Source organism: Pezoporus flaviventris, unplaced genomic scaffold, assembly GCF_033815535.1.
Source record: "Pezoporus flaviventris isolate CSIRO_AGI_PZ_B2104156 unplaced genomic scaffold, CSIRO_AGI_Pfla_v1 ptg000165l, whole genome shotgun sequence".
Classification (NCBI taxonomy): Eukaryota; Metazoa; Chordata; class Aves; order Psittaciformes; family Psittacidae; genus Pezoporus; species Pezoporus flaviventris.
This window is the reverse complement of record NW_026892713.1, coordinates 24,834-40,970: the sequence shown is the minus strand read 5'-3', so window position 1 is coordinate 40,970 and position 16,137 is coordinate 24,834. Positions and strand designations below refer to the sequence as shown.

Genomic DNA, 16,137 nt, shown 5'->3' with positions numbered 1-16,137 from the left:
ATCCCTACATGGAGCATCCCTGCATGGAGCATCCCTATGTGGAGCATCCCTGCGTGGAGCATCCCTACACGGAGCATCCCTGCATGAAGCATCCCCACATGGAGCATCCCTGCATGAAGCGTCCCTACATGGAGTATCCCCACATGGAGCATCCCTGCATGGAGCAATCCCTGCATGGAGCATTCCTGCATGGAGCATCCCCAAGGATGCCAAGTCCCTCCTGAGCATCTCTATGAGGGGATATCTTCTCTGTAGGACTTGCTGGGTGAGAGCTGGGCTGGTCCCAGCCTGGAGAGGAGAAGGCTCCTTAAGGGGAGACTTTAGAGCAGCTCCAGTGCCTAAAGGGGATATAGGAAACCTGGAGAGGGGCTTGGGATGAGGGATGCAGGGACAGGACCAGGGGAATGGCTTTAACCTGCCCGAGGGGAGATGGAGATGAGCTCTTGGGCAGAAGCTCTTCCTTGGGGACACTGGGATGGGTTGAATGGAGAAGGTTTGGATGCCCCATCCCTGGCAGTGTTCAAGGCCAGCTTGGAGCAAGCTGCTCTATGGAAGGTGCAGGGGGGTGGAACTGGAGGAGCTTTAAGGTCCCTTCCAACCCACCCCACTCCATGCCTCCGTGAACTCCCATTTGAGCTGCCCAGGGAGTCATTCCCCAAATTCTGGTCTTTCGCAGTACTTTTCTGCTCGCTTTTTTGGTAGATAAATGGCAAAGATCTTGGGGTGAGGTTTTCCTCCCCCAGCTCCTAGGAGTGATGCAGATGTTGCTGTCCTGGAGATGCTGGGTAGGGGCATCGGCCCCTTCTTTGAGCCCCTATTCCAAGTCTTCCCCTTCCTCTTTCCTTTCCTTGCTCTTCGCCTCCACCTTCTTGTCCAGCTTGTACTTGAGGCGGCGGATGGGGTCCGTGATGCTCCTCCTGCTCCGCTTCTCCCAGTCCTCTGCCAGGAGAAAATTCCTGTCCACCAGCTCGGCGGCCTCCTGCCAGCTCCGGAAGCAAGCGGGCCCCATGCTCCGGATCTCCTCCACGGCATTCCCGACGATCACCTCCCCGCTCGGCTTCAGCACCACCACGGCTGGCACCTCGGCTACGGCGAAGCGCAGCTCCAGCTCCCTGCCAGGCAAAGGGGGAATGAGCCTCAAATGGGGAAGGGGACTGGAGTCCTGCTCCTCATCCTCCCTGCTCTTCTCCTCGCTGCTCCTCATCCTCGCTGTTCCTCATCCTCCCTGCTCCTCATCCTCCCTGCTCTTCATCCTCGCTGCTCCTCATCCTCGCTGTTCCTCATCCTCACTGCTCCTCATCCTCACTGCTCCTCATCCTCCCTGCTCTTCATCCTCGCTGCTCCTCATCCTCGCTGTTCCTCATCCTCACTGCTCCTCATCCTCACTGCTCCTCATCCTCGCTGTTCCTCATCCTCCCTGCTCTTCATCCTCGCTGCTCCTCATCCTCGCTGTTCCTCATCCTCACTGCTCCTCATCCTCACTGCTCCTCATCCTCGCTGTCCTCATCCTCACTGCTCCTCATCCTCGCTGTTCCTCATCCTCCCTGCTCTTCATCCTCGCTGCTCCTCATCCTCGCTGTTCCTCATCCTCCTGCTCCTCATCCTCCCTGCTCTTCATCCTCCTGCTCCTTCATCCTCGCTGCTCCTCATCCTCGCTGTTCCTCATCCTCCCTGCTCTTCATCCTCCCTGCTCCTCATCCTCCCTGCTCTTCATCCTCGCTGCTCCTCATCCTCCCTGTTCCTCATCCTCCCTGCTCTTCATCCTCGCTGCTCCTCATCCTCCCTGTTCCTCATCCTCCCTGCTCCTCATCCTCCCTGCTCCTCATCCTCGCTGTTCCTCATCCTCCCTGCTCCTCATCCTCTCTGCTCTTCATCCTCGCTGTTCCTCATCCTCGCTGCTCCTCATCCTCCCTGCTCCTCATCCTCGCTGTTCCTCATCCTCCCTGCTCCTCATCCTCGCTGCTCCTCATCCTCGCTGTTCCTCATCCTCGCTGCTCCTCATCCTCCCTGCTCTTCATCCTCACTGCTCCTCATCCTCGCTGTTCCTCATCCTCGCTGCTCTTCATCCTCGCTGCTCCTCATCCTCGCTGTTCCTCATCCTCACTGCTCCTCATCCTCCCTGCTCTTCATCCTCCCTGCTCCTCATCCTCCCTGCTCTTCATCCTCGCTGCTCTTCATCCTCGCTGCTCCTCATCCTCCCTGTTCCTCATTCCCTGTTCCTCATCCTCACTGTTCCTCATCCTCTCTCTTCCTCATCCTCTCTGCTCCTCATCCTCCCTGTTCCTCATCCTCCCTGTTCCTCATCCTCGCTGTTCCTCATCCTCTCTCTTCCTCATCCTCTCTCTTCCTCATCCTCTCTGCTCCTCATCCTCTCTGTTCCTCATCCTCGCTGTTCCTCATCCTCCCTGCTCCTCATCCTCTCTGTTCCTCATCCTCCCTGCTCCTCATCCTCCCTGTTCCTCATCCTCGCTGTTCCTCATCCTCGCTGCTCCTCATCCTCCCTGTTCCTCATCCTCGCTGTTCCTCATCCTCCCTGTTCCTCATCCTCCCTGCTCCTCATCCTCCCTGTTCCTCATCCTCGCTATTCCTCATCCTCCCTGTTCCTCATCCTCCCTGTTCCTCATCCTCGCTATTCCTCATCCTCCCTGTTCCTCATCCTCCCTGTTCCTCATCCTCCCTGCTCCTCATCCTCACTGCTCCTCATCCTCCCTGCTCCTCATCCTCACCATCCAATAGTATTCCCATGGGCATCCTGGCTGTGTGAGGCCTCTTTGCTGACTGTCACCCACTCGTTTGCCCACCCCAGGTAACTGGAGCCTAACGGGGAGCTCTGTGGGGCTGGGATAAGGGGAAGGAGATCTTGGCATCTATGGGACGGCTGCAGGGAGCTGATTTAAAGGAGCAGCACTTAACCACCCCCAAGGCACTTAAACGTTAACATCCTCCCGTTTGCCTTCAGGAGGAGCCAGGGATAATTCCCACTGTTCACTGCAGCTTGTCCTTGCCGCTAACAGCGTTGCAGGAAACGCTTCCATCCCGTCCATCCTCCCCGCCACGCGTCCTCCCCGCTGGAGCGCCGTAAACCGGGAATTCCAGCGAAAGCGAGAGGGAAGGGGGGGGGGGGAACGGTTTTCCTTTAGGAACAGGCTCAGCCGGAGAGCTTTGCGCTTCTTCCCACCCACAGAACAGAAGGGGAAAGGCCGGGATGGGCACGGGCTCGGCCGTACCTGCCGAAGGCATCCCCGAAGGGGAGGGCGAGCCAGCGCTCGGGCATGGCCCGCAGGAAGGCGCGGCGCTGCTCCTCCGTCTCGTCCCGGACACGTAGACGAGGCCGAGCTGCGAGGCTCGCTCCACGTGGAACTCATCGGTGAGGCGGAGGAAGAAGTCCCTGAGGAGCGGGGCGAAGCGGCGGCAGCGCGGGCACCGCGCGGAGCCGAAGTAGAGCAGCAGGACCTTGTTCTCCAGCGCCCGGTGCAGCTCCCGCTCCGTGTCCAGCTCCTCCCGTTCCCGGTTGGCCACCAGGACCTTGCCGGTGAAGAGGGAGGCCATGGTGAGCGCTCGGGGATGGAGGGGGGGGATGAGGAGGAGCTCGCTGCCGGTCCCGGTTATTAATGACCGCGGATCAGGAGCTAAAGCGGCTTAAAAGGGGAGGTCAGAGCGGGCCCGGGATGGGGGGGTCCCGTCGGGGCTGTGAGGGATCTGGTTATGGGGTCCCGCTGCAGTGGGATCAGGGGTGGGGACCGTGAGGGATCCGGTTATGGGGTCCCGGTGCAGTGGGATTGCGGGGGGGGGAGAAGTGATGGACCCGGTTATGGGGTCCCGCTGCAGTGGGATCTGGGGTGGGGACCGTGAGGGATCCGGTTATGGGGTCCCGGTGCAGTGGGATCAGGGGGGGAAGTGATGGACTCGGTTATGGGGTCCCGGTGCAGTGGGATCGGGGGAGGGGGCACCGTGACGGACCCGGTTATGGGGTCCCGGTGCAGTGGGATGGGGGGGGCACCGTGACGGACCCGGTTATGGGGTCCCGGTGCAGTGGGAAGGGGGGGGCACCGTGACGGACCCGGTTATGGGGTCCCGGTGCAGTGGGATCGGGGGGGGGGGGAAGTGATGGACCCGGTTATGGGGTCCCGGTGCAGTGGGATCGGGGGGGTGGCACCGTGATGGACCCGGTTATGGGGTTCTGGTGCAGTGGGATGGGGGGGGGCACCGTGATGGACCCGGTTATGGGGTTCTGGTGCAGTGGGATGGGGGGGGGCACCGTGATGGACCCGGTTATGGGGTCCCGGTGCAGTGGGATCGGGGGGGGGGGAAGTGATGGACCCGGTTATGGGGTCCCGCTGCAGTGGGATCTGGGGTGGGGACCGTGAGGGATCCGGTTATGGGGTCCCGGTGCAGTGGGATGGGGGGGACACCGTGATGGACCCGGTTGTGGGGTCCCGGTGCAGGGGGATCGGGGGGGGGGAGTGATGGACCCGGTTATGGGGTTCTGGTGCAGTGGGATCGAGTGGGGATGGGACCGTGATGGACCCGGTTATGGGGTTCCGGTGCAGTGGGATGAGGGAGGCACCGTGATGGACCCGGTTATGGGGTTCTGGTGCAGTGGGATCGGGGGGGTCACCGTGACGGACCCGGTTATGGGGTCCCGGTGCAGTGGGATCGGGGGGGCACCGTGACGGACCCGGTTATGGGGTCCCGGTGCAGTGGGATCGGGGGGGCACCGTGACGGACCCGGTTATGGGGTCCCGGTGCAGGGGGATGGGGGGGGGCACCGTGATGGACCCGGTTATGGGGTCCCGGTGCAGTGGGATCGGGGGGGGCACCGTGACGGACCCGGTTATGGGGTCCCGGTGCAGGGGGACCGGGGGGGGAAGTGATGGACCCGGTTATGGGGTCCCGGTGCAGTGGGATCGGGGGGGGGGCACCGTGACGGACCCGGTTGTGGGATCCCGGTGCAGTGGGATCGGGGGGGGGCACCGTGATGGACCCGGTTATGGGGTCCCGGTGCAGTGGGATCGGGGGGGGAAGTGACGGACCCGGTTATGGGGTCCCGGTGCAGGGGGATCGGGGGGGGGGGCACCGTGATGGACCCGGTTATGGGGTCCCGGTGCAGTGGGATCGGGGGGGGCACCGTGATGGACCCGGTTATGGGGTCCCGGTGCAGTGGGATCGGGGGGGCACCGTGACGGACCCGGTTATGGGGTCCCGGTGCAGTGGGATCGGGGGGGCACCGTGACGGACCCGGTTATGGGGTCCCGGTGCAGTGGGATGGGGGGGGCACCGTGACGGACCCGGTTATGGGGTCCCGGGCCGGTTCCGGACCCCCCCTCCCCATCCCCTCCGGTTCCCCCGGTCCCGTCCCCCCCCTCCGGAGGCGGAGCGGGCCTTGGTGACGCCCAAGGGGCGTTCCTTACGTCACTGCCTCTCTCCCAATCCCAATCCGGCAACCTCACTCTCCACCAATAGGATGTCGCGTTTCCTCGCTGCCCCGCCCCTCGGCCTGGAGGAGGCGGGGCTTCACCTCAGGCGGCCGCGGTCGAGGCGGGAGCGGGCGGAGGAGCCGGGGCCGGAGCCGGGTCCCGGTCCCGGTCCCGCAGCGCTGCCGCGGGCAGGATGCACCCGGCCGGGCTCTGCGCGGCCTCGCTGGGCTCCCTGGGGCTGCTGCGGTTCCTGGGCGCGCCGTGGCCGTGGAGCCTGGCGGCCCCGCTCGCGCTCTGCCTGTGCGGCGGCGGCTGGCGGCTGCTGCGGCTGCTCTGCAGGACGGCTCCGCGGGACCTCTTGTGAGTGCGGCCCCTCCGCGCCCCGGGGGGCTCCTCCCGGGGCCTCGGGGGGGGGTGGAAGGGCCTTGGGGCCGCTGCCCCCTCTGCGGGGGGCTCATCCCGTGCGGTTGGGGGGGGTTGAGGCCTCGGCGGGGATGTGCCCTTGGGGTTCCGAAGGGTTCCAAGGGGTTCCGAAGGGTTCCAAGGGATTCCAAAGGACTCCAAGGGGTTCCGAAGGGTTCCAAGGGATTCCAAAGGACTCCAAGGGGTTCCAAGGGATTCCAAAGGACTCCAAGGGGTTCCGAAGGGTTCCAAGGGGTTCCGAAGGGTTCTAAGGGATTCCAAGGGATTCCAAAGGGTTCTAAGGGATTCCAAAGGACTCCAAGGGGTTCCGAAGGGTTCCAAACGGTTCAAAGGGATTCCAAGGGATTCCAAAGGTCTCCAAGGGATTCCAAAAGATTCCAAGGGATTCTGAAGGGTTCCAAGGGATTCCAAAGGGTTCCAAGGGATTCTGAAGGGTTCCAAAGGACTCCAAGGGATTCCAGGGGATTCCGAAGGGTTCCAAGGGATTCCAAAGGGTTCCAAGGGATTCCAAAGGTCTCCAAGGGGTTCCAAGGGGTTCCAAAGGGTTCCAAGGGATTCCAAAGGGTTCCAAGGGATTCCAAAAGATTCCAAGGGATTCCAAAGGTCTCCAAGGGATTCCAAAGGTCTCCAAGGGATTCCAAAGGGTTCCAAGGGATTCCAAAGGTTTCCAAGTGATTCCAAGGGGTTCCAAGGGATTCCAAAGGTCTCCAAGGGATTCCAAAGGGTTCCAAGGGATTCCAAATGTTTCCAAGTGATTCCAAGGGGTTCCAAGGGATTCCAAAGGGTTCCAAGGGATTCCAAAGGTCTCCAAAGGTTTCCAAGGGGTTCCAAGGGATTCCAAAGGGTTCCAAGGGATTCCAAAGGTCTCCAAGGAGTTCCAAAGGGTTCCAAGGGGTTCCTGCCCTTGGCAGCTTCCCCGTTGCCTGCAGGGCTGCTTCCTCCGCCTTGCCCGGCAGGCTGGGGACGGAGCGGCCGGAAGAAAGCCCTTTGAGAGCACTGCAAAAGGCTCCTGTGTTCCCGGCTTGGCAGCGGGCAGGCTCGGCCCTTGCCAGGAGCCCGGGGCTGGAATGCCCTTCCCCCTGCAGTGGGGCTGCATCCAGCACCCCTGCATCCAGCGCCTGACCCTGGGCTCGGGGAGCTGCGGCCCTTTCAAAGGGCTGATATTAAATGACCTTTGGGGCCCTGGGGAGCTCGCCAAGGCCCTTTCCTGCACAGCACCCTCCTGACGGCATGCTGGGAAGATGCTGCCTGTGCTGGGAAGGAAACGGGAGCCCCGGCCCTGCTGCTGCCCTCGTTTGGGTGCTGAGCGGAGTCGTTCTCATTGCTGGGTTATAGCCCCTGCACCCCTGAAGGCAGGGACGCTCAGGCAGCAGCTTAGCACCCGGCTGGAGCTGCGTCGGGGTTTGGCTCGTGGCTGCTGCCTTGAAGGCTTCAAGTGGCCGTCGATTCTAGATCGTGAACTCCCAAATTCCCTGCATTGTGGAAGGAAAACCTCCACCTCCTCGGCACCGCGTCGGCTTTGGGCGTGCATTGAGCAGGGTGTCACAGCCATAAGGGAGCCCTGACTTTCGAGCAGCTTGCTGAATAACAGGGGTAACAGTAATAGGTTATGCTCTCGGTGAATAGGCAACATCTTAGATAGGAACTGTGAGGGTGGCAGTCCGACAGCCTGGCTTCCTTGCATCCCGGGCCTGCGGCAGGGAGGGAGCCCCAGGAGGATGCTCCTGCTTGCAGGGGAAAGGAGAAACCTTTGCTTTCTGGAAGCTGAGCTCCCTTGTTACCGAAGGGGCAGGATGGCTTTGGCCTTTCCGTGCTTTTGGGGCCACTGCAGATTAGCCTGGCATGAAGCACGTTTGCTTCCCATAGAGGTAAAAGGTTGCCAAGGCTTTTTCCTTTAGGGTGGCAGAATAGATGGTTGAGAGAGGTCGTTTACCCTCTTTAATGGGCTTGTTTGAGCTGGCATCAAGGTGAAGGTGGATTCCCCGGGGTTTATAGCTCCAGAACAGCTGCGGTGCCCTCTTTCTTCACCCCAACACGAACGTCTTCCTTATAGCAGCAGTGACTGGAAGTTCTGTTTTCAGGGTGACGCTTTGGCTGTCCATGGGCAAGGGGGTGACGGGCACCCTGCCCTTCCCAGCTGCTGGAAGCTGCCCTCGTTGTGCTCTGTCTTTGCTGCAGCGGCCTCTGGGTGCTGCTACGGGTCAAGTACCAGCTGCGAAAGCATCAGCGAGCGCAGAGCACCGTCCCCAAGATGTTCCAGGACGTCGTCCTCAGGCACCCCGACAAAGTGGCCCTCATTTACGAAGGCACCGGGGAGCAGTGGACCTTCAGGAGGCTGGAGGAGTACTCCAACGCCGTGGCTAACTGCTGCTCCCAGCAGGGCTTCCGCGGGGGGGACGTCATCGCCGTCTTCATGGAGAGCCGCCCCGAGTTCGTTGGCCTCTGGCTGGGGATGGCAAAGGTGGGCATCGAGGCGGCTCTCATCAACTTCAACCTGCGCCTGGATTCCCTGGTTTACTGCGTGAGGAGCTCGGGGGCCAAAGCGATCGTCTTTGGAGGGGAGCTCTCCTCAGGTGGGTCACTCAACCGCCTGCACTGCCGAGCTCTTCGCTTGGGCTGAGCTCGAGGGAGCAAAAGCCCCAAAGGCAGCTGGGGGCACGGGAAGCTTGGGACGTTGGTGCACGTCCTGGTTGCAAAAGGTAGAGGTGTTCGTAGGCTCCTGGGGTGGGGTGGGTGGAAGGGACCTTAAAGCCCACCCAGTTCCAGCCCCCTGCCACGGGCAGGGACACCTTGCACTAGAGCAGCTTGCTCCGAGCCCCTGTGTCCAACCTGGCCTTGGACAGGGATGGTTCGTCCAAACCACCTCCATTCAACCCATCCCGGTGTCCCACCACCCTCACAGGGAAGGGCTCATCTCCATCTCCCCTCTGGCAGGTTAAGGCCATTCCCCTTGTCCCTTCCTCCCGTGTCCAAAGCCCCTCTGCAGGTTTCCTGTAGCCCCCTTTATCTGTGGATCTGGGATGTGGGGCAGAAGCAGATGCTGTACACGGTATTTTTGCCACTGCCTGGAGCATTCTGTGTGTTGCAAAAGTGCCTTCCCTTGTCTTGCAGCAATATCTGAAGTGAGCGGGATGCTGGGGAAGAACATGGCCAAGTTCTGCTCTGGTGACTACAACCCAGCTCTCGTTCCTGTGGAGACCAGACATCTCGATCCTCTCCTGAGCACTGCGTCCAAGTCAGCCCCAGCTCAGATTCCAGGCAAAGGCTTAGATGGTAATGAAGGGCTTTTCATTGTCAGAGAGCTGGTCCGGGTGACAGCAGAGCAAGGAGACAGCAAGGTGCAGGGAATAAATCCACCCAGTTTGGACTCTCAGAAGAAAGGAAGGAGGGGGGAGAAAGAGGAAACAAACCCCAAATCCTGGTTCCAGGGGGCTCTGGGTTAAGTTTCTCATTCTCTGCAACTCCCAAGCTTTATGGTACCTGAAGGAGGGGGATTGGTGCCTTCCCAAAGGAAACCCTTCTGTGGCAAGGGAGCAGGGATGCGCGTGGGGTGAAGCAGGCAGCGTGCTGACAGTTCATCTCTAGCATTTAAGAGCCCCCATTGCCTTCCCCCACAATAGGGGTATGAGCATGTTTCCCATCTCGTGGGCAATGGCCATCCTTCCTGGCTTGTGGCAAGGAGGAGCCTTGGTGGGGTTGGGATTCAGGAGAGAGAAGATGCTGCGTGGCCTCCAGGCTACATTTCAGGCTTAGAGATGACTACGAGCACTGAGGCATGAGCCTCACTTTGGTCCTTCCTTTCCAGTAGCAGGAATGATGCTGCTGAAGAGGCTTTTCCTTTAGGTTATGTATTTCCATCACTGGATACCTGCCCTCCCACCAGCCCCAGGTTCAGATTTACCTTCTTGATTGATTTGGAATGAGTGTTGGACCTGGAGGAGCTGATCTAGTCCCAGGACAACTTGTGTGGAGGGATAGAGGCTGTGTCCTTGGAGCTCTGCAGACTCCTTGTACCCTTTCCTGTAGCTGCTGCTATGGACAACATGCAGGTTGTCCCTCAGGCTGCAGCTCTGTGTCTGCCACCATCTCAAAGCTGTTCCTCAGCTGCTGTGAACAAAGCCCAAACCACCAACCAGGGGCTGTGGGGATGTCTTCAGGCAGCTGAGAACACTCTGTCTGATGCCTGCTTCTGTTCTTCTAGATCGGCTCTTCTATATCTACACTTCAGGAACAACAGGAATGCCCAAAGCTGCCATTGTGGTGCACAGCAGGTGAGGGCCACAGGTTCATTTCACATCATGAACCCCATCTCAATCACTTAGAGCCATCAAATCCCAGACTGGGTTGGGCTGAAGGGAGCTTAAAGCTCCAGCTCCAACCCGCTGCCATTAGAGCAGCTTGCTCCAAGCCCCTGTGTCCAACCTGGCCTTGAACAGGGATGGGGCATCCAAACCTTCTCCATTCAACCCATCCCAGTGTCCCACCGCCCTCACAGGGAAGAGCTTGTGCCTAACATCCCATCTCCATCTCCCCCCTGGCAGGTTAAAGCCATTCCCCTTGGCCTGCCCCTCCATCCCTCATCCCAAGCCCCTCTCCAGGTTTCCTGCAGCCCCTTCAGGCACTGGAGCTGCTCTAAGGTCTCCCCCTTCAGGCTGCCCCAGCCCAGCTCTCTCAGCCTGGCTCCAGAGCAGGGATGCTCCAGCCCTCCCAGCACCTCCACGGCCTCCCCTGGCCCTGCTCCAGCAGCTCCACGTCCCTTAGCCTGTGCTCTGCTCTTGCAGGTACTACCGCATCGCTGCCTTTGGTTACTACGCCTACAAAATGCACCCGGACGATGTCCTCTACAACTGCCTCCCCCTCTACCACTCTGCAGGTAAGCAGCAGCCTCCTCCTCCTCCTCCCCTCGGGAGCAAAGGGGGTGCTAGCAACGGGCTCCTTGTGCTCCAGGGAACATCATGGGAATCGGGCAGTGCCTCATCCACGGCCTCACCGTGGTCATCAGGAAGAAGTTCTCAGCCAGCCGCTTCTGGGATGACTGCGTCAAGTACAGATGCACGGTGAGGGCCCCGCTGGCGGGGCCACGGCTTAATCCTTCCTCTCCAGAGACTTCCCTGCCCCCTGTTGGTGCCTGCACCGCGGTGCCTTCGCGTTGCCGCTGCTGCTTGAGGCGTGGGGGACTTAGGAAAGGTTTTTCCTCCATCCTGGAGTCGTTTTGGTTGGAAAAGGGCTTTAAGGTCATTGAGTCCCATCGTGAACCCCAGACTGCCAACTCCAGCACTCCACCGTGCCCACACGCCTCTTAAACCCCTCCAGGGCTGGTGACTGCACCACCGCCCTGGGCAGGCTGTTCCAGCGCTTGACAAGCCTTTGGGTGAAGGAATTGTTCCTCATATCCCACCTAAAGCTCCCTGGGCACAACTTGGGCATTTCCTCTTCTCCTGTCCCTTGTTCCTTGGGAGAAGAGGCCAATCCCCACCTTCCAGGCAGTTGCAGAGAGCAAGAAGGTCTCCCCTGAGCCTCCTTTTCTCCAGGCTAAACACCCCCAGTTCCCTTTGCTGCTCCTCACAAGGCTTGTGACCAGCCACCAACGGGCTTTAACCCCGTTCCCCGCCACGCTTTGGCCATCCAGCCATTCTTTTGCCCATCCAGGCCATGAGCAGCCAGTTTCTCCAGGGAGAACCCTGTGGGAAACGGCCTCAAGGGCTTTAGTAAAGTCCAGGCAGACTCCCTCTCTGTCAAGTTGTCAAGGCCAGCTTCTCAACCCCACGTTTGCATCCCTCCCTGCTGCAGGAAAGCACTGCCAGGGCTTATCCGCGTTGGGAAGATCTGCAGAGGAATCTCTTGGCACTTCATCTCCAGTAAACATCTATTTGTGGCTATTACCTTCTAATTTAAGCAGCTCTTTCCCCTCCCTGCTGCTTTTCCTGCCCTCCCCACCCGCAGCACTATTTAGAGCCTGTAACTGGATCTCCACCCTGCATTTTGCTGCGTCAAGCTCTTGAGTCCATGCCTGACCAGCTCGTTCCCCTCATCTTCCCAGAGCTCTTTCCATGTGTTTCCTGCAGCATGAGGCTTCTCCTGGGTCCAGATACCTTTATCCGTGCTGAAGGGATCCCTCCTGGATGGATTCCAGGGGGCAGGACCCGTTTCACCTTGGCTTATTTCTCTTGTGGCAACAAATCCCCCCCTTCTTGAACTTGCAGCCGCTCCCAGATGTCCAGGTCCCACCAGTGGCTTCGTGGGCACCTTGCTCTTGGCTCCCCTGAATCATAGAATCATAGAACAGTGTGGGTTGGAAAGGACCTTAGGATCATCCAGCTCCAACCGCCTGCCATGGGCAGGGACACCTCACTCTAAACCATGGCACCCAAGGCTTCATCCAGCCTGGCCTTGAGCACCACCAGGGATGGGGCATTCACGACTTCCTTGGGCAACCCATTCCAGTGCCTCAGCACCCTCACAGGAAAGAATTTCCTCCTTAGATCCAATCTAAACTCCCCTGTTTCAGTTTGAACCCGTTACCCCTTGTCCTGTCACTGCAGTCCCTAATGAAGAGTCCCTCCCCAGCATCCCTATGGCCCCCTTCACACACTGGAAGCTGCTCTGAGGTCTCCCCGCAGCTTCTCTTCCCCAGGCTGCACAGCCCCAACTTCCTCAGCCTGTCTCCGTACGGGAGGTAACGAAGCCTGAGCCCTGTTCTTGCCTTTGCTGCTCCAGATCATTCAGTACATCGGGGAGATCTGCAGGTACCTCCTGAACCAGCCCGTCCGCGAGGCGGAGGCCCAGCACCGCGTGCGCCTGGCCGTGGGCAACGGCCTCAGGCCCAGCATCTGGGAGGACTTCAGCAGGCGCTTCCGCATCAAGCAGATTGGAGAGTTCTACGGGGCCACCGAGTGCAACTGCAGCATTGCCAACCTGGATGGGAAGGTGAGGAGGGGGGGAAGCAGGGAACCCCGGCCTGAAGCAGGTTGGAAACGAGCTTTGAGCTCCTCCGCTCCAACCGTTGTCCAACACTGCCAAGGCCATGCCGCTGAGGGCCTTGGCTGCGTGCTTTGTGATGCTCAGGCCTGAGCACCCTCTGGGGAAGGAATTGTTGCCAGGCTCCACCTAAACCTCCCCCGGTGCAGCTCGAGGCCCCGTTTCCTCGTGTCCCATCCCTTGGGAGCAGAGCGCAGCCCCCTCCTGGCTCCATCCTCCTGTTACAGCCCAAGCTGTTCTCTTTAAGGGTTCTTTCCTGTCTATCCGAAGGTTGGGGCTTGCGGTTTCAACAGCCGGATTTTGCCCGGTGTCTATCCCATTTGGTTGGTGAAGGTCAACGAGGACACGATGGAGCTGATCCGGGATTCCCAGGGGCTCTGTGTTCCCTGTCGCCCAGGTGAGCAGCACCCCAACGCCATCAGTCCTGGGGCTTCGTGCTGAAACGATCACAGGATCATGGGGTGGTTTGGGAAGCTCATCCAGTCGCCACGGGCAGGGACACCTTCCACAACAGCAGCTTGCTCCAAGGCCCATCCAACCTGGCCTTGAACGCTGCCAGGGATGGGACAGTCCTCCTCAGCCTGTGTGCTTGGGATTGCCCTGACCTTGGCCTTGTTGAACTCCATGAGGTTCCCACCTCTCCAGCATGCCAGGTCCCTCTGGATCCATCCCTTCCCTCCAACGTGTTGACGGTGCCTGGCCTAAGGGTTTTCTTGTGTCACCCCCAGGTTTTCACTTCCAGCTCTTTCCTCCAAAGCCGGATGAGTTCAGCACCCCAACATCCCTTGGCGTGGCCAAAGCGGAGCTCGTCGGGCAAGCTTGGTGCCACCTCTGTTGCTCCTGTTCCCTGCAGGAGAGCCGGGCTTGCTCGTGGGCCAGATCAACCAGCAGGATCCCCTGCGCCGCTTCGACGGCTACGTCAACCAGAGTGCCACCAGCAAGAAGATTGCTTCCAACGTGCTCCGCAAAGGAGACCAGGCCTACCTGTCCGGTACACGCTGCTGGCGTTCCCGGCTCTCCACGCGCCTCGGTCTGGGATATCCTAGAACAGTGTGGGTTGGAGAGGACCTTAAGATCATCCAGTTCCAACCCCCTGCCATGGGCAGGGACACCTCACACCGAACCATGGCACCCAAGGCTTCATCCAGCCTGGCCTTGAGCACCACCAGGGATGGAGCATTCACAACCTCCCTGGGCAACCCATTCCAGTGCCTCAGCACCCTCACAGGAAAGAATTTCCTCCTTAGATCCAATCTAAACTTCCCCTGTTTGTTTGAACCCGTTACCCCTTGTCCTGTCACTGCAGTCCCTAATGAAGAGTCCCTCCCCAGCATCCCTATAGGCCCCCTTCACACACTGGAAGCTGCTCTGAGCTCTCCACGCAGCTTCTCTTCCCCAGGCTGAGCAGCCCCAACTTCCTCAGCCTGTCTCCATACAGGAGCTGCTCCAGCCCCTGCTCATCCTCGTGGCCTCCTCTGGCCTTGTTCCAACAGCTCCACGTCCTTTTAATGCTGAGGCCCCCAGAACTGCACCCAATGCTCCAAGTGAGCTCTCACGGGAGCAGAGCAGAGGGGCAGGATCACCTCCTTGGCCCTGCTGCTCCCATCCTTTGGATGCAGCCCAGGATACGGCTGCTTCCTGGGCTCAACCCCCCCATTGCCCCCGGCTCAGGTTCAGCTTCTCATCACCCAACACCCCCAAGCCCTTCCGCTGCTCTCAGTGTCTTCTCTGCCCAACCTGTGTCTCCAAAGAGGGTCAAACCCTGTCCTTTCCCCCCTGCTGTAGCACGGAGATGGGGTGGTGCTGGTAGCCAACAGCAGGGCGCTGAGCAGGGGGTGGTGGGGCAGCCCCAAGAGCTATGACCTCGAGTCCTGAGGTGGGCTTTTGGTGCCTCTTCTCCCCCTCCCAGGAGACGTTTTGGTGATGGACGACCTGGGCTACATGTACTTCAGGGACCGCAGCGGGGACACCTTCCGGTGGCGTGGGGAGAACGTCTCCACCACCGAGGTGGAAGGGACCTTGAGCCGCATCCTCGACCAGACGGACGTGGCCGTGTATGGGGTGCAGGTCCCAGGTGAGATGTTGGGATGGGGCTTGAGGGAGGGAAGGGAACAAGAGGCAAAGCCACCAGATTGGCATCAGAACGGGTGGGAATCGGTCCCTGCTGTTGCAACCAGCCCCCCCCCCCCGCCCGCCCCGAAATGATCAAGTCAAGGGGTGCAGCTGGACACGTTTATTCCAAGCAGTAGGAATCCAGGGGCACAATCTCCATTTGTACCTTCAAAAGGAAGAGATGGGAGCTTTGCAGGAGCTCTTGGTGTGAAGAGCCCTTTCCATGCACGTGCAGGCCTGTGACTCCCCAAGGATTGCGTTCCCCTCCCAGAATGGGGGTTGAGGAGGGACAAGGACGGGCCTGAGCACACTTTGGACCTTCGCTGGGGCTTCCTCTGCCTTTCACCCCTGCTTACCTCTGTTAGAGGTTTCCCCACTCAATCCCTGCTCTTCTGTCCCAGGCGTGGAAGGCAAAGCTGGGATGGCAGCAATTGCAGATCCCCAGGCTAAGGTCAGCCCCAACGCCCTCTACCAGGAGCTGCAGAAGGTGCTGCCTCCCTACGCCCGGCCCGTCTTCCTCCGGCTCCTACCGCAGGTTGACACCACAGGTATCCGGTGATCCGGCCCTTCCCCAGGGACCTGCCCATCCCAAAGCGTTTCAGCACCGCAGCGTGGGGGAGACTCCTGTTAGGAGATGCAGTGATGGGGGTTGAGTCTTTAAACCAAGAAAGGAGCGAGTGCCAGGCCTGTGGAGGAAGGATCATGGAATCCTGCAATGGGGTGGGTGGAAGGCACCATAAAGCTCATCCAGTTCCAGCCCCACGCCAGGGACGCCTTCCACCGGAGCAGCGTGCTGCAAGCCCGGCCTTGAGCACTGCCCGGGATGGAGCATTCACCGCTGCTTTGGGCAACCCATTCCAGTGCCTCCCAGGGAAGAGCTTCCTTAGATCCAACCTTAACCCCCCCCCGTTGCGGCACGAACCCCGCGTCCTCCTCACGCTGGTGCTGAGCCTGCCGTGGACCTGACCCCGTTTCCTCTCCCTCCTCGCCAAGGTACCTTTAAGATCCAGAAAACCCGCTTGCAGACGGAGGGATTCGACCCGCACCAAACCTCGGACCGCTTGTATTTCCTGGACGTGAAGCTGGGCAGATACGTGCCTCTGGACGAGCACCTTTACGAGCGGATCCGGGCCGGGAAGGCTGCCCTGTGAGCCCTCATGGAGGGGGCAGCGCCGAGACGAGCCCCTGCCTCTCCTCCAGCACCTTA

At 60.2% G+C, this 16,137-nt stretch overlaps 2 protein-coding genes across 2 annotated transcripts; one reads left to right on the top strand and one right to left on the bottom strand.

Annotated features, from left to right (window-relative positions):
• Positions 1-771: 771 nt before the first annotated feature.
• On the bottom strand, positions 772-3,549 carry NXNL1 (nucleoredoxin like 1). The gene is given in 3 exon segments (XM_061480028.1): positions 772-1,112; positions 3,228-3,315; positions 3,318-3,549. Coding segments are annotated over 3 exon segments (618 nt in total). The 3' UTR covers positions 772-814.
• Positions 3,550-5,610: 2,061 nt separating this feature from the next.
• SLC27A1 (solute carrier family 27 member 1) lies at positions 5,611-16,081 on the top strand. Its single transcript, XM_061480025.1, has 12 exons — positions 5,611-5,777; positions 8,019-8,413; positions 8,952-9,113; positions 10,042-10,111; positions 10,622-10,713; positions 10,788-10,897; positions 12,558-12,767; positions 13,089-13,215; positions 13,672-13,809; positions 14,728-14,892; positions 15,332-15,478; positions 15,924-16,081. The coding sequence occupies exons 1-12, from the start codon at positions 5,611-5,613 to the stop codon at positions 16,079-16,081; spliced, it is 1,941 nt and encodes a 646-aa protein (XP_061336009.1).
• Positions 16,082-16,137: the final 56 nt, after the last annotated feature.

Coding starts and splice junctions, on each gene's coding strand:
- SLC27A1 (XM_061480025.1), top strand. CDS start 5,611: ATGCACCCGGCCGGGCTCTGCGCGGCCTCGCTGGGCTCCCTGGGGCTG. Junction 5,778..8,018: donor ACGGCTCCGCGGGACCTCTT/GTGAGTGCGGCC, acceptor TCTTTGCTGCAG/CGGCCTCTGGGTGCTGCTAC. Junction 13,810..14,727: donor AGACCAGGCCTACCTGTCCG/GTACACGCTGCT, acceptor TCCCCCTCCCAG/GAGACGTTTTGGTGATGGAC.